General features: G+C 51.5%; 1 protein-coding gene across 1 annotated transcript; it reads right to left on the bottom strand.

The window, feature by feature from the left end:
* Positions 1-1178: 1178 nt before the first annotated feature.
* On the bottom strand, positions 1179-25488 carry LOC142493935 (uncharacterized). The gene is made up of 3 exons (XM_075598700.1): positions 25181-25488; positions 2928-3206; positions 1179-1875 (listed from the first exon to the last, which is right to left on the bottom strand). The coding sequence occupies exons 1-3, from the start codon at positions 25305-25307 to the stop codon at positions 1229-1231; spliced, it is 1053 nt and encodes a 350-aa protein (XP_075454815.1). The 5' UTR covers positions 25308-25488; the 3' UTR covers positions 1179-1228.
* Positions 25489-26506: the final 1018 nt, after the last annotated feature.

Here is a 26506-nt window from a genome sequence, read left to right as displayed (position 1 = left end):
GCCGCCTTCCCGCAGCCGACACAGCCCCGCGCAGTGGGGGGGGGGGGGGGAGAACTACTATGCCACCTCACACAGTAGTGCACAAGCACGTCCCCGCCGCCGTGCACCCACTGTCCTGGGCGGGGGAGGGAGTCACGAGAGAGGGTGGGCAAGCCCACACATACACACTGACTGACTGACTCACAGACTGAAATACACACACACACACACACACACACACACACACACACACACACACACACACACACACACACTGACATACAGAGACACTTCCCCCCTCAGTCAGTTCAGCTGCTAAACACACAGGGGGAATCCCAGCTGGCAACAGGGGGGGGGGGGGAGAAAAAGAAAGAAAAAAAGAGAGAGAGAAAAAAAAAAAGAGAGAGAAAGAAAGAGAGAGAAAGAGAGAGAGAAAGAGAGACAAAGAAAGAGAAAGAGAGAAAGAAAGAGAAAGAGAGAGAAAAAGAGAGAGAGAAAGAGAGAGAGAGAAAAAGAGAGAGAGAGAAAGAGAGAGAAAGAGAGAGAGAGAGAGAAAGAGAAAGAAAGAGAGCGAAAGAGAGAGAAAGAGAGATAGAGAGAGAGAGAAAGAAAGAGAGAGAAAAGGAGAGAGAAAGAAAGAGAAAGAGAGAGAAAGAAAAAAAGAGGAGAGAGAATTAAACCCGGGCAACGCCGGGTATATCAGCTTGTACTTCATAAACTAAACCCTGCATGTTTGTGCCAACGTGGAACACAAATGTTCATAATTGCTAATCAAAAACATTTGTTTAATAGTGCGTACGTTTTTTAACCCTCCCACATCCCCCCTCCCCCCATCTCCCCTCCCAAAGTACTAATATCTTATAGGTAACAATCGGTGCATACATGGTATATTGAGGTTACTATACAGCAGCTGCATATTATGTTAGAAGATTTTTCCTACCTCATCTTTCAAGATAATATGAACGGTGCACACTGTTCATATACCAGTAGAAGGAGGAAACTTCTTCCTTGTCAACTTTTTAAGTATTGTAATGGGGTATGTGGCTTATTTGTAATGCTCCTCCTTTGGGAGAACACTATGGTTACCCACATATTTTTTTGACTTATTTTGTTCTGCAGCTTTAATGATAAATATGTATCTCTTCGTGCTCATAATCCTATTGAGAACAAATGTGATAAATTATAAAATCGACTCAAAATTTTGCATCAAACATTTATTGTGTGTTCGTGACCTCCACAAATGTGACGCTCATATGTTTTGACCGCTTTTGGATCTGGTTTTAGGGCCAGTTGGCTTTGCTGCTACATCTGGGGGGACAACAGTTGTTGGTGGGACAGCAGTTGTTGGTGGGACAGCAGCCGTCGGTGGCACAGCAGCCGTCGGTGGGACAGCAGCCGTCGGTGGGACAGCAGCCGGTGTCTGCTGAACTGGACCAAAAATATTTGCCCTATTTTGCACCGACCCAGTCATTATCAGGGATTCATTTGAGTTGGACGCTTCCCTGCTTGGACCTGCTCCACACCTCCCAGCTTGTCCTTGCTCCAAAAGGCAGCTGATTTTGAGTAAACTGGCAGCAATGCTCTCTGTTGCTGTAGTTTGTCTCACCAGTTGTTCCTTTATATCGTGTATATCTTGTGCCACCCCTTTTTTAATTTGAAGGCGTTCTTGGTCACACACATTTTGCTGTTCCAAAAAACATTCTTCTGTGTTATCTATTGAATGACTTTCCACTTTAACAGGTTGTACAGGGACACAGGGTGGAAGGGTTGCTTCCACGATTGGGTCCGCCCTCGGCTCATCTTCCGCCATACTTTCAGACCCCCTGTCGAGCATTGGGGACATTTTTGGCAAGGCCAGTAAGGGGGTGTTATTCAATGGAGCTTCCCATGATGCATCTGGTCAATCAAAAGTAGGACAAAGTCAGTTAATGTTGGCAGACAATGGACTATAAACATTGGGTAGCATTCAATTATCACATGGCTTATGCTTTTTGGACAGTTAAATAGGTCATTATAATGTTAGAGAAGCTCATTGGAAGAACAAATCTGGCATTCGAGTTTCCATTTAGGGCAAAATCATGCAGATGCCACCAATACTACGAACATCCACGAGCTAGGGCCTATACACCAAACAGACATATGTAGCTTCACGCTTTGCTAATACTGATGTGTTTGTGTCATGCCAATAAAGCTTATTTGATTTGAGAGAAGGCGAGGAACGCAGAGAGTCCCCGGAGCGGAAAATAATGAGGTTCAGGTCCGGACACCCCCCTGCTTCAAACCGATTTTTTTTTTTTAACCGCAAATATAGGTCAACGGATTTGAACTGCGCCGCCAATCCCTAGTGATGTGTGTTGGTGAATGAATATTGCCGATTGGTGTTGGCGCGCTGTTTGGGACTCGCTTGCCTTCTGGAACTCTTTTAGTCACCGGATTCAGTTTTCTCCACGGTAAGTATGACGTATGAAAGTAGACATTTTGTAAATGGACTTATTTTCTAGCCAGTAATTTCTAGCCGATGGCCCTGTGTACAGGTAATATTTTAAATAAGAATATTGCTACTTCGATGCGAGTACTTGAACATAGCATTACCTGTAATATAATCAAAGTACTTATTTGACCATTGCATGGTCTAAACATGTATCATTCCTGAATATAGGGCCGTGATTTCTTCAGGTGTCCAAAGACGGACGTTGTACAAACTAGCAGTGTAATGCAAGTTGGAAACCTTAAAGTTTTTTTTTTTTTAATCATAGGACTGAAGAAGGGGTCTCCGGAGCTGAACCTCATTAATTTCAGCACTGGGGAGCCCCCGATTCCAGAGATTCTTACCGCCTTAGGGGGCACCGTAGTACTGTACATCATTGAACATTGTGATGACCCACTACTTTTAGTCACGGTATTCACCCATAATGCCTTGTTATCTTCATTCAGGTAATAGTACTAACCTTGCTCAAGCTCTGACTTCCTGGGCCCAATGTCCTGGTCTCCTGGTAATGCAAATCTCCCCTCTGGGGTCACAGTTGACAGCAGCAGCACCTCCATTGGGCTCAGACACAGGGTCTGGTGGGTACCCCAATTGCGAGCCACCTTCTGCCACACCTTCCTCTTCACATCCGAGAACCGTTTTTTACAGTTCCTTGTGGACCGGATTGCCACTCCCACAGCAGAGATCTGGTTGCAGATCTCCTGCCATAGCCGATTCTTCTCTGAAGTCTTTGTCTTGGCTGCAGATAGGAGCACAAATGTTGAGATGTTGGTATATGTAACACACCCGGTTCTGGTGTTGGTTACTAATGTAAGCGAAGGAGTTAATGGTAAGAAGTGAATGATGGGCTCCACCCTGTGATGACAGACCTACATTGCTGGGGGTATAGGAGAGATGAATGTTCTAGAGGAGTCTCAGCATGAGAGAAGGAGTAGGGGATATGTTCCTGCAGTTATAGTATATATCAGGCTCCCATTGTATTGTGTTTCAGTGAGGGACATTACCCCAGCTGTGAGGATTCCATAGTATGGCTATAAGACAAGCGAATGCTTGTCCAGCTCAGCAAGCGAATGCAGACAAGCGACAGTGGGCAAAGCAGAGAAGGCCCCAGTATGTAAGGGTACAGCCCTACAAGCGGATCCCCAATTACAGTATTCATTACCCCTGAGGAAGTGGCAGGGCTGAAGTGTAATAGTAACGTACACAGAACAGGCCAGGACCTCTGCAGGGTCCCACAGTGACAGAGACCACAAGGAAATTGCTAAAAAGGGGGCCCCGGTCCACAAGATGAAGTCAGAACAGTAACAAGTGAATGCACATCCCAGGAGGGTTAAGAGTGGTCACCTAAGAAAGATATCTATCAGGAGTGATTAGCAATATGTATGAAATAAAGTACAACCACGTCAATCTAACCAACTGTGACGGCAGCGTTCCCAAGTCTGGAAACATGATTGAAGGTGTACTATAATAACTCCTGGCGCCCACTGTTTTTCTATCGCCCAGCCAACCCCAGACAGCACCCTGAGACAGGGTAAATGTATGTGGATGTTCAATATACAACCACACCAATGTAACCGGGAGCCGGGAGGGCTACATATCATTTATTATAGTTGTAGAGAGCGAAATGTTTAAAGAGTAGAAAGGCCAGAACTAGTCAAAGTATGTGAGCACTGTGGGGTTTACAGTCCCCATGCCCTTTACTAGATTAATTGGGTACGGCTTCCTAAAATGTGCCATGTCTCCCAAGCAGGGCCGCCAACAGGGGGGGACAAAGGGCACTGGTGTTAAAAAAAACAGCGGCGATTCACCGCGGTCCCGGCACACATGCACAGGGCCCGCTCACCCCCCCTCCCGCACCCACCTCCCGTGCCCCCCCCGAGCCCACATCCCGTGCGCGCCACCCCCCCCTGAGCCCACATCCCGTGCGCGCCCCCCCCCTCTGAGCTCACATCCCGTGCGCCCCCCCCCCCCCCGAGCCCACATCCCGTGCGCCCCCCCCCCAAGCCCACATCCCGTGCGCCCCCCCCCGAGCCCACATCCCGTGCGCCCCCCCCCCCGAGCCCACATCCCGTGCCCCCTCCCGTCCCGGGCAGCTTCTGTGGGGATATCGGGGGCAGGAGCGGGAAGCGTCTGGCGGCAAGCTGCACCCACCTGGTCAAGGTAAGTCACTGCCACCCACTGTCACCGTCTCCCAACCACCCATTCACCCACCCACCGTTATTTGTTCACCCACCGTCATTCGTTCACCCACCCACCGTCATTCATTCACCCACCCACCGTCATTCATTCAACCACCCACCCACATTCATTCAACCGTCATTCATTCAACCCATCGTCATTCATTCAACCGTCATTCATTCAACCCACCGTCATTCATTCAACCGTCTTTCATTCAACCCACCGTCATTCATTCAACCGTCTTTCATTCAACCCACCGTCATTCATTCAACCGTCTTTCATTCAACCCACCGTCATTCATTCAACCGTCTTTCATTCAACCCACCGTCATTCATTCAACCGTCTTTCATTCAACCCACCGTCATTCAATCCACCGTCATTCATTCAACCCACCGCCATTCAACCCACCGTCATTCATTCAACCCACCGTCATTCATTCAACTGTCTTTCATTCAACCCACCGTCATTCATTCAACTGTCTTTCATTCAACCCACCGTCATTCATTCAACCCACCGTCATTCATTCAACTGTCTTTCATTCAACCCACCGTCATTCATTCAACCGTCTTTCATTCAACCCACCGTCATTCATTCAACCGTCTTTCATTCAACCCACCGTCATTCATTCAACCGTCTTTCATTCAACCCACCGTCATTCATTCAACCGTCTTTCATTCAACCCACCGTCATTCATTCAACCGTCTTTCATTCAACCCACCGTCATTCATTCAACCGTCTTTCATTCAACCGTCTTTCATTCAACCCACCGTCATTCATTCAACCGTCTTTCATTCAACCCACCGTCATTCATTCAACCGTCTTTCATTCAACCCACCGTCATTCATTCAACCGTCTTTCATTCAACCCACCGTCATTCAACCAACCGTCATTCATTCAACCCAACGTCATTCATTCAACCGTCTTTCATTCAACCCACCGTCATTCATTCAACCGTCTTTCATTCAACCCACTGTCATTCATTCAACCGTCTTTCATTCAACCCACCGTCATTCATTCAACCGTCATTCATTCAACCGTCTTTCATTCAACCCACCGTCATTCATTCAACCGTCTTTCATTCAACCCACCGTCATTCATTCAACCGTCTTTCATTCAACCCACTGTCATTCATTCAACCGTCTTTCATTCAACCCACCGTCATTCAACCAACCGTCATTCATTCAACCCACCGTCATTCATTCAACCGTCTTTCATTCATTCAACCGTCTTTCATTCATTCAACCGTCTTTCATTCAACCCACCGTCATTCATTCAACCGTCTTTCATTCAACCCACCGTCATTCATTCAACCCACCGTCATTCAACCAACCGTCATTCATTCAACCCACCGTCATTCATTCAACCGTCTTTCATTCATTCAACCGTCTTTCATTCACCCACCCATCGTCATTCATTCACCCACCCACCGTCATTCATTCACCCACCCACCATCATTCATTCACCCACCCACCCACCGTCATTCATTCACCCACCCACCGTCACCGTCATTCATTCACCCACCCACCGTCATTCATTCACCCACCCACCGTCATTCATTCACCCACCCACCATTCATTCACCCAGTCATAGTCACCGTCACCCAGTCACAGTCACCCAGTCACCGTCACCCAGTCAGTCACCCAGTCACAGTCACCCAGTCACAGTCACCCAGTCACAGTCACCCAGTCACAGTCACCCAGTCACAGTCACCCAGTCACAGTCACCCAGTCACAGTCACCCAGTCACAGTCACCCAGTCACCGTCACCCAGTCACCGTCACACCGTCACCGTCACCCACCCACCCATACACCCACCCACCGTCATTCATTAAAACCGTCATTCATTCACCCACCCACCGCCATTCATTCAACCACCACTGTCATTCATTCACCCACCCACCCTCATTCATTCACCCACCGTCATTCATTCACCCACCCACCATTCATTCGCCCACCCACCAACCGTCATTCATTCACCCAAACCCGTCATTCATTCACCCACGCACCCACCGTCATTCACCCACCCACCCACCGTCATTCACCCACCCACCCACCGTCATTCATTCATCCACCCACCCACCGTCATTCATCCACCTACCCACCCACCGTCATTCATTCACCCACCCACCGTCATTCATTCACCCACCCACCGTCATTCATTCACCCACCCACTCGTCATTCATCCACCCACCGTCATTCATCCACCCACCCACCCACCCACCGTCATTCATCCAAACCGTCATTCATTCATCCACCCACCCACCGTCATTCATTCAAAACCGTCATTCATTCACCCACCCACTGTCACCGACTGTCACCCACCCAGTCACTGTTTCCCACCCAGTCACCGTCTCCCACACACCCAGTCACTGTCTCCCACCCACCGTCATTCATTCATTCACCCACCCACCGTCATTCATTCACCCAAACACCGTCATTCATTCACCCAGCCACCATCATTCGTTCATCCACCCACCGTCACCCACCCAGTCACCGTCACCCACCCAGTCACCGTCACCCACCAACTGTCACCGTCACCCACCCACTGTCACCCACCCACTGTCACTGTCACCCACTCACCTAGTCACTGTCACCCACCCAGTCACTGTCACCCACCCACTGTCATTCGTTCACCCACCCACTCACCGTCATTCGTTCATCATTCGTTCACCCACCCACCCACGGTCATTCACCCACCCACCCACCGTCATTCGTTCACCCACACACCGTCATTCGTTCACCCAAAACTGTCATTCGTTTACTCACCCACCCACCGTCATTCGTTCAACCGTCATTCGTTCACCAATCATTCACCCACCAACCGTCATTCGTTCACCCACCGTCATTCGTTCACCCACCCACCGTCATTCGTTCACCCACCCACCGTCATTCATTAAAACCGTCATTCACCCACCCACCCACCGCCATTCATTCACCCACCCACCCACCGTCATTCATTCACCCACCCACCGTCATTCGTTCACCCACCCACCCACCCACCCAGTCACCATCACCCACTCACCGTCACCCACCCACTGTCACCCACCCACCCAGTCACTGTCACCCACCCACTGTCATTCGTTCATCATTCGTTCACCCACCCACCCACCCACTGTCATTCACCCACCCACTGTCATTCACCCACCCACCATCATTCGTTAACCCACTCACCGTCATTCGTTCACCCAAAACAGTCATTCGTTCACCCACCCACCCACCGTCATTCGTTCAACCGTCATTCGTTCACCAATCATTCACCCACTGTCACGGGAGGGCAGGCCCAATACACATTTATATTTAAGGGATCAGTCACAAGGCAAAACAGGCAGTAAAATAAATTGCGGTTTATTCGGACAAGACCTCGGAAACACACAGAAATACAAGAAACAGAGAATATACACACTTACAGGGGTCTGGGGAAGAGATCTACCCTATCCTAGTTGCAAGGCGCCTGTTCAGCAAAGGTTTACCTTGATAGGACCTTGGGCTCCTGGACCAAAATCCAGCCTGCTTGCTAGGCCTCCCCATGCTTCCAGGTGTGAATAGCTCTTTCACAGAAGCAAAAGGAGAGAGGCCTGCCAGCAGCTGCTTGTCTTCAGATCTCCAACAGGAAAAAGAGAGAGAGAGCTGCTTTGACTGCACGCTCCTATATAGGCTGAAATCCTATCTAAATCATTGAGGAGTGTAATAGCCAATTAAAGCAGGGATTGAAATTACGCATTCACTGATAGGAGGGATAAATTCAAAACTTGCCAATAGAAACCTTGCTTATCAGTTCTGACATCCAGAGCCGTTTTTTCCCTGGCTCCGCTGTGTCTACCAACAGACATCCTAATCTGAACATCCTGCTCACCAAATGGTTTCCCCCTCTGTGAACTATGGAATCTATGCAAACTAGCTAGCATCTTCCATATGCCTGGGCTTTCTGTATAGAACCTTATACAGTAGTAAACATTAAAACACAATATAAAGTACACTTCCTTACAGAATATACTTTGGGGGAGCTTATACTTATAAGGGAAATAAAGTGAGGAGATTTGGGCTTTGAATCCCTATCTGAGCTGGGGCATGGAAATGCTGATCCACATGTAATTCACATGCTAATTCAGACTGCCTTTTGTCACCAACCTGGGTTTAAATCACAGGACAAACGCAATGCATTGCAGTTTTAAAAAACAGATAACCAATATTTAGACACAAGAGCTTGCATCCCCCCATCTGCACCTATCATGTGGGGTTCTAAAACCTTCTCTTTAAGACACCAGCTAAGAATACCTTGCTGGCAGGCAAGACAGGTTAAAATATTCCTCCCCCTTTCCCATCATGTTCCAGACATCCCTGCCCTGCAGCTATTTCTTATAAGAGGCCACCCATACAAGGCAATCCACTTACAAGCTGACACAGGCAGTCGCAGGCCCACGAGGCAAAGGGAATACACAGATAACGCATTAACTAGCCCACTGGGTTTACACAGTTAACCCCACATACACAGTTCCTAGTTTATAACCCTATGGGGGGCAGTATAAAAGGAGAACAAAAATTACAGGCAACACAGTAAGGTACAATATTAGACCCAAGAGCTGACACTCTCAGCCCATACCATATGGTTTCTGGGGCAGCCAGCCGGACTCCACCTTTATTAAGGAAGGCCGGCTACGCCTACCGCCACACCTCCCCCCTCAATTATGAAGGCGTCAGAACAGTCACCATCATCAGGTGGCTTGCTGAGCCTGAAAAAATTGAGGTTGCCGGCAAGAAACGGAGTCCATCTGGCTGTTTAAGTCCTCCAGCATGGTGGGACCCCTTGCCTCCTCCATAGTCCAAGTTCAACAGGGCAAGGATCCACTGCAGACATTGAAATGCTGGTCCACATTCTGGGGCCCAGGCGGCCAGCACCAATGCCCTCTGGTCAGTCACCTTAGTCCGGGGGTCAGTTAGAACACGGTAGTGGGTCACTAAATCCCTATAGTACCCTTGTATGTCCCTGACCTCCCCCTCTATCCGTTCCCTCTCCATCAAGACACTGTACTCAGTCTGATGGTGGGGCTGCTGACCCCCGGGGTCTACCGGGCGATCAGTACACTGGGTCCTGCTTGGCTCATCCTTCGCAGGGACCCTCGGTCTCCCTAACGCCTCTCGCTTCCACTCCCAGAGGAGAGCTGCGAGCTGGGGAGCTGTCTCCCGTTGCTCCACGGAGCCTGCCCCAAACCTCCAAGGAACCACTAACTGGCCCCTTGCTGTCTCTGAACTAGCAGGAGTCCCAAGGGCTGGTACCCAGGCAAAATGCCTACTATGGTCCGCAGGCAAATCAGCATCTGCCTGCCCCATCTCTTGGTACCACTCACTGAGCTCCAGTAGTTCCCTGTCTGTCACACAGTCAGAAAAAAGGTCACAGTGGGGAACATTATACACATGGGGACACTGGTCGGGCATGGTCTGACTTACCTGCCTGGTCCCTTCGAGGTCCTCCATGCATGTGGGCTCCAAATGTTGGGGAGCATAAACAAATTTGGTGGGCATCGGTGCCGACTGCACCTCTGCCTGGGCAACTGCCCAACGGTGGCTCTCTGTGACTGCGGTCACAAGAGCATCCTCTTTATGTACCATCACCGGTCTCCCTGTCTCGGGGAACCGGTGCCTGGGCCAGACCCTATCAGGCTGCCCAGGAAGTACCTTGTTGCAGGGGACCCCCAGGCCGATCGCCTGCCGATTGCCTGGGACCCCTGGATGCAAAAACAAATCTTTGTGGACCGGTTGGTCCTCCTGCCTGATGGCTGTAGACTGCTGCTCATCTGGAAGCTCCATAGCTGTGTCGCTGGCAGGGGCTGCAGGGATCGCTGACTGTGCCTTTTCCTGTAGCTGCTGGCTGCTTGAGTTCAGTGGACAGCATCTCACCGGTCGTCTTCTCTGTAGCTGGGGAACGTTGCCCTAGACCAGGGTTACTGGATCGGGGGGCACCAGGAATTGCAGTGGGGGTCACTACCCGCTTCTCTGCCTGTGGCCATGCTGGCACACAGCTGATCGCCATTTTGGAGGCCATGAGGCATGGCACCCGAGTGGCACCATCCTCCGCCATCATGGTGGCTGGCAGGGAGGCACGATCCCCAGCATCAGCTTGGCTGATCTCTCCCTCAGCCACATCGGTGTTCACTTGACACTCTGGGAATAGAGTGTCAGCTCTGGGGAGTGCCTGAGTCACTGGCACTCCGGCGGGGGTTGGGACCCGCTCCTTTTCCTGTGGCCATGCTGGCACACAGCTGGTCGCCCTTTTGGCAGCCATGAGGCATGGCACCCGCGTGGCACCATCCTCCGCCATCATGGTGGCTTGCAGGGAGGCATGATCCCCAGCATCAGCTTGGCGGATCTCTCCCTCAGCCACATTGGCATTCAACTGACACTCTGGGACTAGAGTGTCAGCTCCTCGGACTACCCGGCTCACAGGCGCACCCGTGGGGGTCAAGACCCACTCCTCGGACTGTGCCCATGCCGGCACACAGCCCTCCACCACTGGGGTGGACATGAGGCAGGGCCCCACGTTGGCTTTCATGGGGATACACTCTCCGGCGTCAGCGCGGCTGATTTCTCCCTCGGCCCCTTTGGTTCTCAGCTGACTCTCTGATACTAGAATGTCAGCTCTTGGGAGTGCCCGATTCACTGGCACTCCTGCGGGGGTTACGACCCGCTTCTCTGACTGTGCCCATGCCGGCACACAGTCCTCCACCACTGGGGTGGACCCAAGGCAGAGCACCAGAGCGGTACCCTCAGCCTGCACAGAGGCACTCCTGCGGGCAGCATCATTGGACTCAGTGCAGCTGCCCTCTCCAGCAACTCCCTTGGCGCTAAGCTGCTCCCTCCCCTGCTCTGAGACTAGAGGGGGTGCAACTACCGATGGCACTAGCTCCACCGGCACACCTGCAGAGTTCTGGACCTGCTGCTCGGGCTGTGTCTTGTGGGACACACAGCCCTCCACCATCTGGGTGGATGCAGCACCGGTCGCCCTTCCGGGGACCACGAAGCATGGTGCCGGGGTGGCACCATCCTCAGCCAGCACAGTGGCTTTCAGGGAGGTAAGATCCCCAGCATCAGCATGGCTGATCACTCCCTCTGCCACCTTGGCCTTCAGCTGACTCTCCCGGAGGAGAGTGTCAGCTCTGTGGAGTGCCTGATCCACTGGCACTCCTGCGGGGGTTACGACCCGCTTCTGGGACGGTGCCCCCGTGGACACACCATCTGCCGCCTGGGCGCTCAGTACCACGGCCCAGGTTGCTCCAGCCCTCTCCCCAGGGGGGAGGAGGGCAATGCGTCCCGCAACGCGTTCTACTACTGGGCAGAACTGCATCCTCTGCTTTACCGTCGCGTTCGGACGCAACCGGGCATAGAGTGTTAGCAGTTCGCATACCGTGGTAAGAACGGCTTCAGGGGGAGCCACAGGAGGGTTGAGGTCCCCCTCCAAGACACTCTTGAGGGGCTCGCTCTCCAGGCTCACGGTCCCGCCGGTAGTGGCTAAGACAACTACCTCAGGAGTGCATTCAGCCCCGTGGGCTTCATGCCCCTCCAGTTCCTTTTCTAGGGACGCCCTAGACTGCCTATGCACTGGCAGCATATAGCTTTTACATCGGGCAGTCACGGCTGCCCGACTCCAGGACCCGTACCGTCCAGACCGAAGCACCCGGGTAGTGGCCGCAGCTACTACCCCAGGAGTGCACTCAGCGCCGCGGGCTTCATGCCACTCCAAGTCCTGGCATAGGACTACCATGGGTCTGCCATGGGTAGGCAACACATACTTCTCACACCGGCCAATCACAGATGCACGGTCCCAGGACACATACCTTCCTGTTGGGGACCAAATCTTCTCCTTTCAGGCACTAATAACCTAAGTGACACTGAACAGTGTGATTCCCTGCTTTGTATAGCGTGTTTTCCGAAACTACTTGTTTTGAGAGCTTGCAATCCACAAGCTCACTTTGTCCTATAATTCCCCGCAGGAAGTTATAGTGCAAAGCCCTATGATCCCACCAGCTGCCACCAGAAAATAAGCCTGTCACGGGAGGGCAGGCCCAATACACATTTATATTTAAGGGATCAGTCACAAGGCAAAACAGGCAGTAAAATAAATTGCCGTTTATTCGGACAAGACCTCGGAAACACACAGAAATACAAGAAACAGAGAATATACACACTTACGGGGGTCTGGGGAAGAGATCTACCCTTTCCTAGTTGCAAGGCGCCTGTTCAGCAAAGGCTTACCTTGATAGGACCTTGGGCTCCTGGACCGAAATCCAGCCTGCTGGCTAGGCCTCCCCATGCTTCCAGGTGTGAATAGCTCTTTCACAGAAGCAAAAGGAGAGAGGCCTGCCAGCAGCTGCTTGTCTTCAGATCTCCAACAGGAAAAAGAGAGAGAGAACTGCTTTGACTGCACGCTCTTATATAGGCTGAAATCCTATCTAAATCATTGAGGAGTGTAATAGCCAATTAAAGCAGGGATTGAAATTACGCATTCACTGATAGGAGGGATAAATTCAAAACTTGCCAATAGAAACCTTGCTTATCAGTTCTGACATCCAGAGCCGTTTTTTCCCTGGCTCCGCTGTGTCTACCAACAGACATCCTAATCTGAACATCCTGCTCACCAAATGGTTTCCCCCTCTGTGAACTATGGAATCTATGCAAACTAGCTAGCATCTTCCATATGCCTGGGCTTTCTGTATAGAACCTTATACAGTAGTAAACATTAAAACACAATATAAAGTACACTTCCTTACAGAATATACTTTGGGGGAGCTTATACTTATAAGGGAAATAAAGTGAGGAGATTTGGGCTTTGAATCCCTATCTGAGCTGGGGCATGGAAATGCTGATCCACATGTAATTCACATGCTAATTCAGACTGCCTTTTGTCACCAACCTGGGTTTAAATCACAGGACAAACCAAATGCATTGCAGTTTTAAAACACAGAGAACCAATATTTAGACACAAGAGCTTGCATCCCCCCATCTGCACCTATCATGTGGGGTTCTAAAACCTTCTCTTTAAGACACCAGCTAAGAATACCTTGCTGGCAGGCAAGACAGGTTAAAATATTCCCCCCCTTTCCCCTCATGTTCCAGACATCCCTGCCCTGCAGCTATTTCTTATAAGAGGCCACCCATACAAGGCAATCCACTTACAAGCTGACACAGGCAGTCGCAGGCCCACGAGGCAAAGGGAATACACAGATAACGCATTAACTAGCCCACTGGGTTTACACAGTTAACCCCACATACACAGTTCCTAGTTTATAACCCTATGGGGGGCAGTATAAAAGGAGAACAAAAATTACAGGCAACACAGTAAGGTACAATATTAGACCCAAGAGCTGACACTCTCAGCCCATACCATATGGTTTCTGGGGCAGCCAGCCGGACTCCACCTTTATTAAGGAAGGCTGGCTACGCCTACCGCCACACCCACCCACCGTCATTCGTTCACCCACCCACCGTCATTCGTTCACCCACCCACCGTCATTCGTTCACCCACCCACCGTCATTCGTTCACCCACCCACCGTCATTCGTTCACCCCCCCACCCACCGTCATTCGTTCACCCCCCCACCCACCGTCATTCGTTCACCCACCCACCGTCATTCATTAAAACCGTCATTCACCCACCCACCGCCATTCATTCAACTACCCACCGTCATTCATTCACCCACCCACACTCATTCATTCACCCACCCACCCACCCATCCTCATTCACCCACCCACCGTCATTCATTCATTCATTCACCCACCCACCCTCATTCATTCACCCACACACCCTCATTCACCCACCGTCATTCATTCATTCACCCACCCATCCACCCACTGTCATTCATTCACCCAAACCCGTCATTCATTCAACCGTCATTCACCCACCCACCGTCATTCATTCACCCACCCACCGTCATTCATCCACCCACCGTCATTCATTCATTCACCCACCCACCCACCGTCATTCATTCACCCACCCACCCACCGTCATTCATCCAACCACCCACCCACCGTCATTCATCCCACCCACCCACCATTCATTCATTCATCCCACCCACCCACCCACCATTCATTCAAACCCACCCACCGTCATTCATTCAGAACCGTCATTCATTAACCCACCCACCGTCATTCATTCACCCACCCAGTCACTGTCTCCCACCCAGTCACCGTCTCCCACCCACCCAGTCACCGTCTCCCACCCACCGTCAACGTCTCCCACCCACCCAGTCACCGTCTCCCACCCACCGTCATTCATTCATTCACCCACCCACCGTCATTCGTTCACCCACCCTCCGTCATTCGTTCACGCACCCACCGTCATTTGTTCACCCACTCACCGTCATTCGTTCACCCACCCATCGTCATTCGTTCACCCAAAACCGTCATTCGTTCAACCGTCATTCGTTCAACCGTCATATCTTCACCAATCATTCACCCACCAACCGTCATTCGTTCACTCACCCGCCGTCATTCGTTCACCCACCCAGTCACCGTCACCCACCCAGTCACCGTCACCCTCCCAGTCACCGTCACCCACCCAGTCACCGTCACCCACCCACTGTCACCCAGTCACTGTCACCCAGTCACTGTCACCCACCGTCTCCCACCCACCCACCCACCGTCATTCGTTCACCCACCCACCGTCATTCGTTCATCATTCACCCACCCACCCACTGTCATTCACCCACCCACCATCATTCGTTCACCTACTCCCCGTCATTCGTTCACCCAAATTGTCATTCGTTCGGCCACCCACCCACCGTCATTCGTTCAACCGTCATTCGTTCACCAATCATTCACCCACCAACCGTCATTCGTTCACCCACCCACCGTCATTCGATCACCCACCCACCGTCACTCAGTCACCGTCACCCAATCACTGTCTCCCACCCACCCATTCACCCACCCACCGTCATTCATTAAAACCGTCATTCATTCACCCACCCACCCACCGCCATTCATTCAACCACCCACCGTCATTCATTCACACATTCGTTCAACCATCATTCGTTCACCAATCATTCACCCACCAACCGTCATTCATTCACCCCCCACCCACCGTCATTCGTTCACCCACCCACCGTCATTCGTTCACCCACCCACCCACCGTCATTCGTTCACCCACCCACCGTCGTTCGTTCAACCACCCACCGTCGTTCGTTCAACCACCCACCACCCACCGTCATTCGTTCACCCACCCACCACCGTCATTCGTTCACCCACCCACCGTCATTCGTTCACCCACCCACCGTCATTCATCCACCCACTGTCATTCACCCACCAACCCACCCACCCACCGTCATTCATTCACCCACCCATCGTAATTCATTCAACCATCATTCATTCACCCACCATGAATCATTCACCCATCCACCGTCATTCACCCACCCACCGTCATTCACCCACCAACCGTCATTCATTCACCCACCCCCTGTCATTCATTCACCCATCGTCATTCATTCACCCACCCCCATCATTCATTCAACCGTCATTCATTCATCATTCGTTCACCCACACACTGTCACTCACCCACCCACCGTCATTCGTTCACCCACTCACCGTCATTCGTTCACCCACTCACCGTCATTCGTTCACCCACCCACCGTCATTCGTTCACCCACCCACCGTCATTCGTTCACCCACCCACCGTCATGCGTTCACCCACCCATCATCATTCGTTCACCCACCCACCGTCATTCGTTCACCCACCCACCGTCATTCGTTCACCCACCCACCGTCATTCATTCAACTGTCATTCACCCACCAACCCACCGCCATTCATTCACCCACCCACCGTCATTTGCTCAACCATCATTCATTCACCCACCCACCCACCGTCATTCATTCACCCACCGTCATTCATGCAACCACCCACCGTCATTCATTCACCCACCCACCGTCATTCATTCACCACCCACCGTCATTCATTCAAACCGTCATTCATTCACCCACCCACCGTCATTCATTCACCCACCCACCGTCATTCATTCACCCACCCACCGTCATTCATTCACCCACCCACCATCATTCATTCATTCACCCACCGTCATTCATTCACCCACCCACCGTCATTCATTCACCCACCCACGCACCCTCATCCATTCACCCACCCGTCATTCATTCAACCGTCATTCATTCCCCCACCCACCGTCATTCATTCACCCACCCACCGTCATTCATTCACCCACCCACCGTCATTCATTCACCCACCCACCCACCGTCATTCATTCACCCAGTCACTGTCATTCATTCACCCACCCACCATCATTCATTCATTCACCCACCGTCATTCATACACCCACCCACCGTCATTCATTCACCCACCCACGCACCCTCATCCATTCACCCACCCGTCATTCATTCAACCGTCATTCATTCCCCCACCCACCGTCATTCATTCACCCACCCACCGTCATTCATTCACCCACCCACCGTCATTCATTCACCCACCCACCATCATTCATTCATCCACCCACCCACCGTCATTCATTCACCCAGTCACTGTCACCCACCCAGTCACACTCTCCCACCCACCCAGTCACACTCTCCCACCCACCCAGTCACTCTCCCACCCACCCAGTCACTGTCATCCACCCAACCGTCATTCACCCACCCACCCACCAACTGTCATTAAAAACACCCACCCGGGAGGCGCATGCGCGACGGGAACGGAGATGGAGGTCTAAACTGAGAGCTCCGTAACCCGCCGGCAAGAATTATATAAACTTTGATCGCAAAACTCAATTTAGCCGCAGCAAATTAACAGCAAGCAATATCGGAATACCCACAGCATAAAATTCCATGGCGGCCACACGAAAAAAATCAAAACAGAAGGTAGATGTCCGCACTTACTTCGTGGGGGCTAAAAAACCTAGGGAAACAGACAGTATGGCGGCATCAGACTCTGACTCCGCACCGGAGATAGAGGTAGGGACGGATGACCCGACAGGCGCTATGAAGCGGGAGATAGCGCAGCTTCTCTCCGATTTGAAAACCTTTTTCAGAGGAGAGGTGGAACACCTGCGGAAAGACATTTTAAATATCGGAAACCGCACGAATGACCTCGAGGAAAAAATGGAGGAATCCACAAGAAGCCAAAAAGAGACAGACTCCAGGGTCACCATACTGGAACGGAAAGTGGCAGAATTGGAAGAACGCCACGAGGATAGCGAGAACCGTGACAGAAGGAACAACCTCAGGGTGAGGGGGATCCCTGAAGAGATACAAGACCCTGAAGCAATGCTAAATAGATGGATGACTTCCATCATGCCAGGAAAGACAGAGGCAGAATTGGTCATGGACCGGTGCCACCGAGCACTGAGGGCACGTCCCTTGCCTAACAATCCCCCCCGGGATGTAATCCTACGTTTACACCACTTCACCACAAAAGCGGAAATCTGCAAGATCACCAGGGCCACCTCTACAGTGAAATTCGAGGGAGTAGAGATGGCCATTTATCAGTCATATGTAGAAGCACATGCACACCGCTGGTAGGTGCTGGAGGGGGGTACTTATCTGCCGGTGCGCTGTATCCAGGGAGGTCCAGACATCCCAGAGGTACTTGAGCAAAGGAATGGAAGCAGGCACACGGTCTTTCTAAAAATGCAGTTTATTGTGCCACCACAGGTCCAACGTTTCGGCAAATAGATTGCCTTTATCAGGACATTTCCCCGATCACGTTATCCAGACGCCAGGCCCTCCAACCGGTCACCAGAATTTTACGAGACAAAAACGTAAAATACAGATGGGCCTTTCCCTTCGCCCTGATTGTGACGCAGCATGGACGGTCTCATGTCCTCAAACATATATCGGACGGCCAGGAGTTCCTGAAAAGACTGGACATACCGAACATGCTGCAGACCGAACCCCCAGTAGAACGCCCCCCAAGGCAGGCAGATTGGGAGAAGGTGGGCCCCCCGGCCGGCCATCGGCAGGATAAAGCGAGACCTTCAAGACCTGGCTGAAAAAGGAGTCCCCTGACTGTTTTCTAGTTTCTGCAGAACTAGGCGTTACTGTTATCACCCCGGTTGTTCCACAAATAAAGAGACTATCACCCTTACTATAAGCTGCCTGACGACTACGGGCTCCGGTGTTACCCTCTAGCCCCCACCGATGGTTCGGGCCCAAGCGGTAAAGTCCCTGCTGAAACACACGGAAAATCTGGGGAAAAAAAGACTAAGGGAAGAGAGACTCCATATACTTACCAAAATGGCGTCCCAGCAAGATCCGCGGGAAGAGTTGAGGAAGAAGCGCCAATTCAGAATGTCGGATGAAGTTTGGGCGCGAAAGCTGGGAGCTCCGGGCAGCTCCACCCCGGAGACACACCTCCTTCTTCAGCTGCGCGCAGGCGGTTATGCGCACTAGATCCGGCGGATGTCAGGAGGCGGCCCTTCGCTGAGCCCCGTCGCAGGGGAACTGACGTCAGAGACAGCGCCTACCAGGAAGAAGAGACAGCCGTCTGATGCGGCAGATCGAAGGAGGCAGATGAAAGACACGCCGAGCAGAGAGGGGGGTCTCAGCAAAGGGGTGCGCGCATTCCCCGGCTGAGGAGCAGAGGGGACACCTTAATGAGAATCATAGCATAGATAATACACAGTAGTCCTGAAAAGTCAGACAGCTACATAGACTAAGATCAGGAGATAATCTCTAGTTAGTTAACCAATTATACAGTTGAGTTTGTATTTTAGATGATTAAGGAATATTGTTATCATAAGGCAATGTTAACACTGCCGGCGGGGGGGGCTGGTGATTGCCTTTATCCCCACCCGTTGGCATGTGCCCCTGGGGCTGGTCTGCGGCCTTAAGCTGCAACCCGGTCAAAGACCTGGGAACCCGTGATCTGGTACACATCCCAAAATCCAGGACAGAAAAAGAAGAGTATCCAGAGTACTGGCGGATTTCCCAGGCAGCAAACCACAGGTCAGCTAGGACCAAGGTGGTTTTACCTGTACTTGTTACAGGATTATATGTTCCCTGTCATTTCCTTTTGTGTTTTCCCACCCCTTCCACAGATACCCCACCAGGAGGTCGTACGACGACAAGAGGTCAGCAACACAGCAACTGGCAGTCGCAGAAAATCCAAGGTACGGGTAGGAGGCAAAAGCACCGCACCCACAGAGACTCACTACACACACAAGCATGGCTCTAAGATTCCTATCACAAAATGTTAAGGGTTTCAATTCCCCCCAAAAACGCAGAATCGCCTTTGCAGAATTCAAGCGTAGGAAAATTGATGTTCTGTTTCTTCAAGAGACGCATTATTGCTCTAACAAAAACCCAGGGTTTATAGACAAAAACTTTAGAAAGTTTTACCTCGCCTCAGCCAAAGAAAAGAAAAAAGGAGTTGCCATTTTACTCCATAACAAAGTCCCGTTTGAACTGGAAAAAATAAAACGTGATCCAGGAGGCAGATATATAATACTGGTGGGCCAGATACAACAATGTAGAATCACGCTGGCATGTATGTATGCCCCATGTGAACACGACCCTCAGTTCTTTGAGGGATTTTTTCTCAAACTCAAACAATGGGCTGTGGGCAATATAATACTGGCAGGGGACTTCAATAAGGTCCTGGACCCGCGAATAGATAGATCCCCGAGACAGGAAAAAACAAGACAAATAGGGGCAACAGCTCTTATAGAAGGGTTACGAAGAGGATGCCTGGTAGACATCTGGCGGGAACAACACCCGGGCGAGCGCACTTATACTTTTTACTCACACCCACACGACAGTTATAGTAGACTGGACCACTTTTTTGTATCGAGCAGAATGGTCCCACAAATTACCGAAACTCTAATCCATGACATCTCATGGTCGGACCATGCATCGATCGAGCTACGATGCACGCAAATTAGGCCAGTCAGCCCAGGGGCAAACTGGAAACTAAACGAATCCCTGATCAAGATCCCTGAATTAGCCCAGACAGTTAAAGATGAGATCAGGCAATTCTTTGTTACGAATACAGGCACAGTGGATTCCCATATAACACTGTGGGAGGCCCATAAGGCCACGATGAGAGGAACGCTGATTAGCCTAGCAGCAAGACAGAAAAAACAGAGGGAAATAAAATTGACACAGCTATATAAGAGGTTACATGAGCTCTCTATACTACATAGCCGATCAGGTAGAGGGGACATTCTTAAGGAGTTGAAGGATGTAAGGATAGAACTTAACCTCCTCCTCACATCCCAAGCTGAGAGAGACATGAGTTGGACTAAGAGGAAATTCTTTGAGAAAGCCAACAAACCGGACACCATGCTAGCTAACAGGATCAGGAATAGGCAACCGAGTTATAACATACAGGCCATTAAAACTAAATCGGGGGAGATGTCCTCCAACCCTAAACGTATAGTGGAAGAGTTTAGACTTTTTTATGAACAGCTCTATAATGGGGAGAAGGTAACACACAACCCTAAAACGAACAATTTATTACAGTCCTTCTTAAAGGAGGCATCCCTTCCTAGGCTGAACAGATTGGAGCGCGAGGCAATCCAGACTGATTTCACTCTGGAGGAACTGACCGCGGTCATTAAGAATCTGAAAACCTCTAAGGCCCCAGGACCCGACGGGTTCTCGAATTTATATTACAAAAAATTTGTCGGGGTTCTGGCAGCGCCCATGCTCAAGTTATTTAACGGAGTTTTGGCGGGGGAACCCTTTTCGGAACAGATGCTCCAGGCGTCGATATCTATAATTCATAAGAAGGACAAAGATCCCACAAACTGTCAAAGCTATAGGCCGATCTCCTTAATCAATTCGGATGTTAAGATATACTCCAAATTACTGGCCAATAGATTGAGCGGGATCCTGCCAAGGCTTATCCACCCGGACCAGGTTGGCTTTATTAGAGATAGACAAGCGGCCGACAACACTAGAAGGATAATAGATATAATTAACTACATCAATGCCAACGGGGTCCGCGGAATAGTGTTAAGTTTAGACGCAGAGAAGGCCTTCGACAGGATTGATTGGCCATACATGGAGTCCACGCTTGGAGCATTTGGGTTCGGAGGTAAAATCTTAGGGGCAATAAAAGCATTATATACAACTCCGACTGCCAGGGTGGTACATCAGGGTTTTCCATCAGAGTTGTTTAAAATTAAAAGCGGGACCAGACAGGGATGCCCACACTCGCCCCTGTTGTTCGCCTTATGCGTGGAACCGCTAGCAATCCCGAATACAAATCCACTCCCAAGAGCATAAAATAGCTCTATATGCAGATGACATCATTCTGTCTCTGACGAAACCGCTTACCTCGCTGCCTAATCTGTTTGCTCTACTGGAAAAATTCAGTAGAATCTCCGGTTTTAAAATAAATCAAGCCAAATCGGAGGCACTAAATCTAAACATCCCAAAGGAAACAGAGAAACTATTGGAAATTAACTTCCAGTTTAAATGGCAGTCCAAGGCCATAAAATACTTAGGGATCTATCTCACCAACCGTAGCTCCAATCTATATCAAGAGAACTATCCGAGATTATTAAGAGCCCTCACGAAGGAATTAAAGGACTGGTCCGAGTACGGTATATCCTGGATTGGCAGAATCTATTGTGTGAAAATGAACCTCCTCCCTAGGATACTGTACCTGTTCCAAACTCTTCCGATACCCGTAGTGCGATCGGACATTAAAGACCTGCAGAATGCAGTTACTAGATTCATTTGGAAAAACAAAACACCGCGGGTAAAAATGTCAATTATGCAAAGACCTAGGGAAACTGGAGGCTTAGCGGTTCCGAGTTTGATGGCATACTATAAAGCGGCACAACTATGCCAAATTACACAATGGCATGGTGATCCAGAGCAAAGGCGCTGGGTGGCATTGGAGCGGGAGTTATGCGCCCCGCTAGAGCTTAAGGACCTAATTTGGTACCCTAAATCTAGATTAAAAGATCTCAGAGATCCGCTGACCTCTGTGCTCAACTCGCTCTCGGTCTGGGATACGGCTAAAAATAATCACTCATTAACCTCAAAACATACCCTGATGACTCCCCTATATGGAAATCCAGACTTTGCTCCAGGGCTGATTGATAAGAACTTCATACGCTGGCAGAGATTGGGGTTGAGGAGATTAAAGGACCTGGAGGGGCGCGACACGATTAAACCATTTAACCAAATTCAGTCAGAAACAGACCTACCCAACACTGAATTTCTTAGATACCTCCAGGTCCGGGCATTCTATACCAAACACCCGACCAGGCTGCCGCTAACCAATTTTGAGAAGCTCTGTGATCGGGGAACCGATACGCGGGGACTAATTTCTGCTCTTTACAGAGAGGTGGTCAGGGTAGACATTGACAGCTCACATAAAACCAGGTTCATGACACAATGGGAGACGGACTTGACAGGACCACTAGAAGACGATGACTGGACGGCAATCTTCAAGGCTGCGGCCAGTAGCTCGATATGTACGACATTGAAGGAGAACTCATATAAGGTACTGATGAGGTGGTATCTCACCCCAGTTAGATTGGCAAAATTTGTCGCGGGCGCTTCCCCGCTCTGTCCTAGACAGTGCGGGGAACGGGGAGATCTGGTGCATATGCTGTGGTCTTGTCCACGACTCATCCCGGTCTGGACACAAATTAGAGATTGGCTACAGAGGATATTTTTAGGCCTCAAAATTCAGCTGGACCCATGGGTGTTCCTGCTGGGTAAGCCCACAGACGAGGTCTCTAGATCGGGCAACAAATTAATAGCACATTTTGCCACGGCAATGAGGTGCGAGACCGCAGCACTGTGGAACCAGAATACAATTCCATCAATAGACAAAATTCGGAACAGAATTTGGTTCGCCTGCCAGATGGAGAAGTTGACAAGTCTGGTCAACGACACTGGTACAAATTTCCAAAAAGTCTGGTCGCTATGGTTGGCGCAGACAGATATCCCAGGGATGAGCAATGCCGCCGCCTGGCTTTAATAGTGACAGATGGGTTCTCCTTCGAGGTCGGAACAGAAAAGCAGGAAATATGACGCTAAAACTAAGCTTCAAAAATAAAATAAGGCGATTTAAACGACCCTCCTCCTAAAATCAAGTCATGAGCAATACAAACACTGATCAATCCGAGTATACAGTGCCATGGAAAGACCAGCGAAGGAAGAGAACAAAGATACCTCCTCAGCGCTGCCCTCCCTCCCCCCTCCCTCCACCCCTAGTACCCCTCCCCTCCCCATTTCCCCAACAATGTCGCGTCTACCCCTCCCATGTTTGTCTAGCTGTTGTTTGTCAAGCAAATTATTGAATGGTACAAATATGATACTTGTATGTAATATCTTGGAAAAACCAATAAAAGAAAGTTATAAAAAAAAAAAAAAAAAACACCCACCCACCCACCCACTGTCATTTATTCACCCACCCACCCACTGTCATTAAAAACACCCATCCACTGTCATTCGTTCACCCACCCACTGTCATTCATTCACCCACCCACTGTCATTCATTCACCCACCCAATCTCATTCATTCACCCAACTGTCATTCATTCACCCACCCACCATCATTCATTCATCCACCCATCCACCATCATTCATTCACCCAGTCACTGTCACCCACCCAGTCACTGTCTCCCACCCACCCAGTCACTGTCTCCCACCCACCCAGTCACTGGACTCCCACCCACCCAGTCACTCTCTCCCACCCACCCAGTCACACTCTCCCACCCACCCAGTCATAAAGTCACACTCTCCCACCCACCCAGTCACTGTCATCCACCCAACCGTCATTCACCCACCCACCGTCATTAAAAACACCCACCCACTGTCATTCATTCACCCCCCCACTGTCATTCATTCACCCACCCACTGTCATTCATTCACCCACCCACTGTCATTCATTCACCCACCCACCCATCATCATTCATTCAACCACCCACCCACCCACCCACCATCATTCATTCACTCACCGTCATGCATTCAACCGTAATTCATTCACCCACCTACCCACGGTCATTCATTCATCCACCCACCCACCGTTATTCATTCACCCAGTCACTGTCACCCACCCAGTCACTGTCTCCCACCCACCCAGTCACACTCTCCCACCCACCCTGTCACTGTCATCCACCCAACCGTCATTCACCCACCCACCCACTGTCATTCATTCTCCCACCCACCCACTGTCATTCACCCACCCAGGCAGGCACTCACATGTCTTTTGTTGAAAATATAAAAATAAACAGGTTCATTGTAATGTTTTTTTTTCTGTATCACAATAAGAAAACAGTTAAGTAAAAGTTGTGTGCTAAAAAATATTTTTTCGTGGTAGTTGCGCTATGGGTTCGGGGGGGGGGGGGGGGTGGGTCGGGGGGGGGGGGGTGGGTCGGGGGGGGGGGGGGGGGGTGGGTCGGGGGGGGGCCTGCTCCTTTCATTTGTCCCGGGCCCCATGATTTCTGTTGGCGGCCCTGCTCCCAAGTGTTAAATATTTGTGCCCAGTGAGAAAATGGATGCTACAGTACATGTTAAGGTCAATATTTATTTGGACAGGTCATTCTTAATTGGGGGACACTGTACTTCTGTTATAGGTGTTCTTACCGCGTAAGTGTCCAAACAGCCAATCATAGTGCACGGCCACCTGGTCAACCAGGACCTCGTTCTCCACTTGGGAAAACCTGATGTTCCGCAACTTTTCAACACGGCGCATGCGTGCTGCAGGAGGCATGGCAACCACCGGAGCCTCTTCCTCTAAAGTGTGGCGAATTGGGAGTCAAAGTGTGGCGAATTGAGTAACCACAATATAAGGGCCGCTGGGACTCCTGCACTCACTGTGCGGCCCGCGGCGACTTTCTGCTCTCCCTCTTGAGTTCGCTCCCGTTCCCCCACGCTCTCCCCCCTCCCCGATCAGCCCGCTCTCCCCCCTCCCGGATCAGGCCGCTCTCCCCCCTCCCGGATCAGCCCGCTCTCCCCCCTCCCCGATCAGCCCGCTCTCCCCCCTCCCCGATCAGCCCGCTCTCCCCCCTCCCCGATCAGCCCGCTCTCCCCCCTCACGGATCAGCCCGCTCTCCCCCTTCCCCGATCAGCCCGCTTTCCCCCTTCCCCGATCAGCCCGCTCTCCCCCTTCCCCGATCAGCCCGCTCTCCCCCTTCACCGATCAGCCCGCTCTCCCCCTTCCCCGATCAGCCCGGTCTCCCCCCTCCCCGATCAGCCCGCTCTCCCCCCTCCCGGATCAGCCCTCTCCGATCAGCCCGCTCTCCCCCCTCCCGGATCAGCCCGGTGTCCCCCCTCCCCGATCAGCCCGCTCTCCCCCCTCCCCGATCAGCCCGCTCTCCCCCCTCCCGGTTCAGCCCGCTCTCCCCCCTCCCGGATCAGCCCGCTCTCCCCCCTCCCGGTTCAGCCCGCTCTCCCCCCTCCCGGTTCAGCCCGCTCTCCCCCCTCCCGGTTCAGCCCGCTCTCCCCCCTCCCGGATCAGCCCTCTCCGATCAGCCCGCTCTCCCCCCTCCCCGATCAGCCCGCTCTCCCCCCTCCCCGATCAGCCCGCTCTCCCCCCTCCTGCAGGCAGCAGCGCGCTGTAGCATTGAGGCACTTCCGTGCCTGCTAGAGCGCGCGCTCGCAGTCCTGCCTTCTCTGCCGCCTCCTCCGAGCAAACCGAGGTAGAGGGGGGGTGGGGGGGGGGGTCATTGGAGGTGCGGGGGGGGGGGGGTCATTGGAGGTGCGGGGGGGGGGGGTCATTGGAGGTGCGGGGGGGGGGGGGTCATTGGAGGTGCGGGGGGGGGGGGTCATTGGAGGTGCGGGGGGGGGGGGGGGGTCATTGGAGGTGCGGGGGGGGGGGGTCATTGGAGGTGCGGGGGGGGGGGGGTCATTGGAGGTGCGGGGGGGGGGGGTCATTGGAGGTGGGGGGGGGGGGTCATTGGAGGTGCGGGG

Source organism: Ascaphus truei, chromosome 4 (assembly GCF_040206685.1).
Source record: "Ascaphus truei isolate aAscTru1 chromosome 4, aAscTru1.hap1, whole genome shotgun sequence".
Taxonomy (NCBI): Eukaryota; Metazoa; Chordata; class Amphibia; order Anura; family Ascaphidae; genus Ascaphus; species Ascaphus truei.
The sequence above is the reverse complement of the archived record's forward strand: the minus strand, read 5'-3'. Positions and strand labels throughout refer to the sequence as shown.

Excerpts from the sequence above, each read along its gene's own strand:
- LOC142493935 (XM_075598700.1), bottom strand. The coding sequence starts at position 25,307 with ATGCCTCCTGCAGCACGCATGCGCCGTGTTGAAAAGTTGCGGAACATC. Across the intron at positions 3,207-25,180 it reads GCTGTTTGGACACTTACGCG|CCAAGACAAAGACTTCAGAG; the intron begins GTAAGAACACCT and ends TCCTATCTGCAG. Across the intron at positions 1,876-2,927 it reads GAAGTCAGAGCTTGAGCAAG|ATGCATCATGGGAAGCTCCA; the intron begins GTTAGTACTATT and ends TTGATTGACCAG.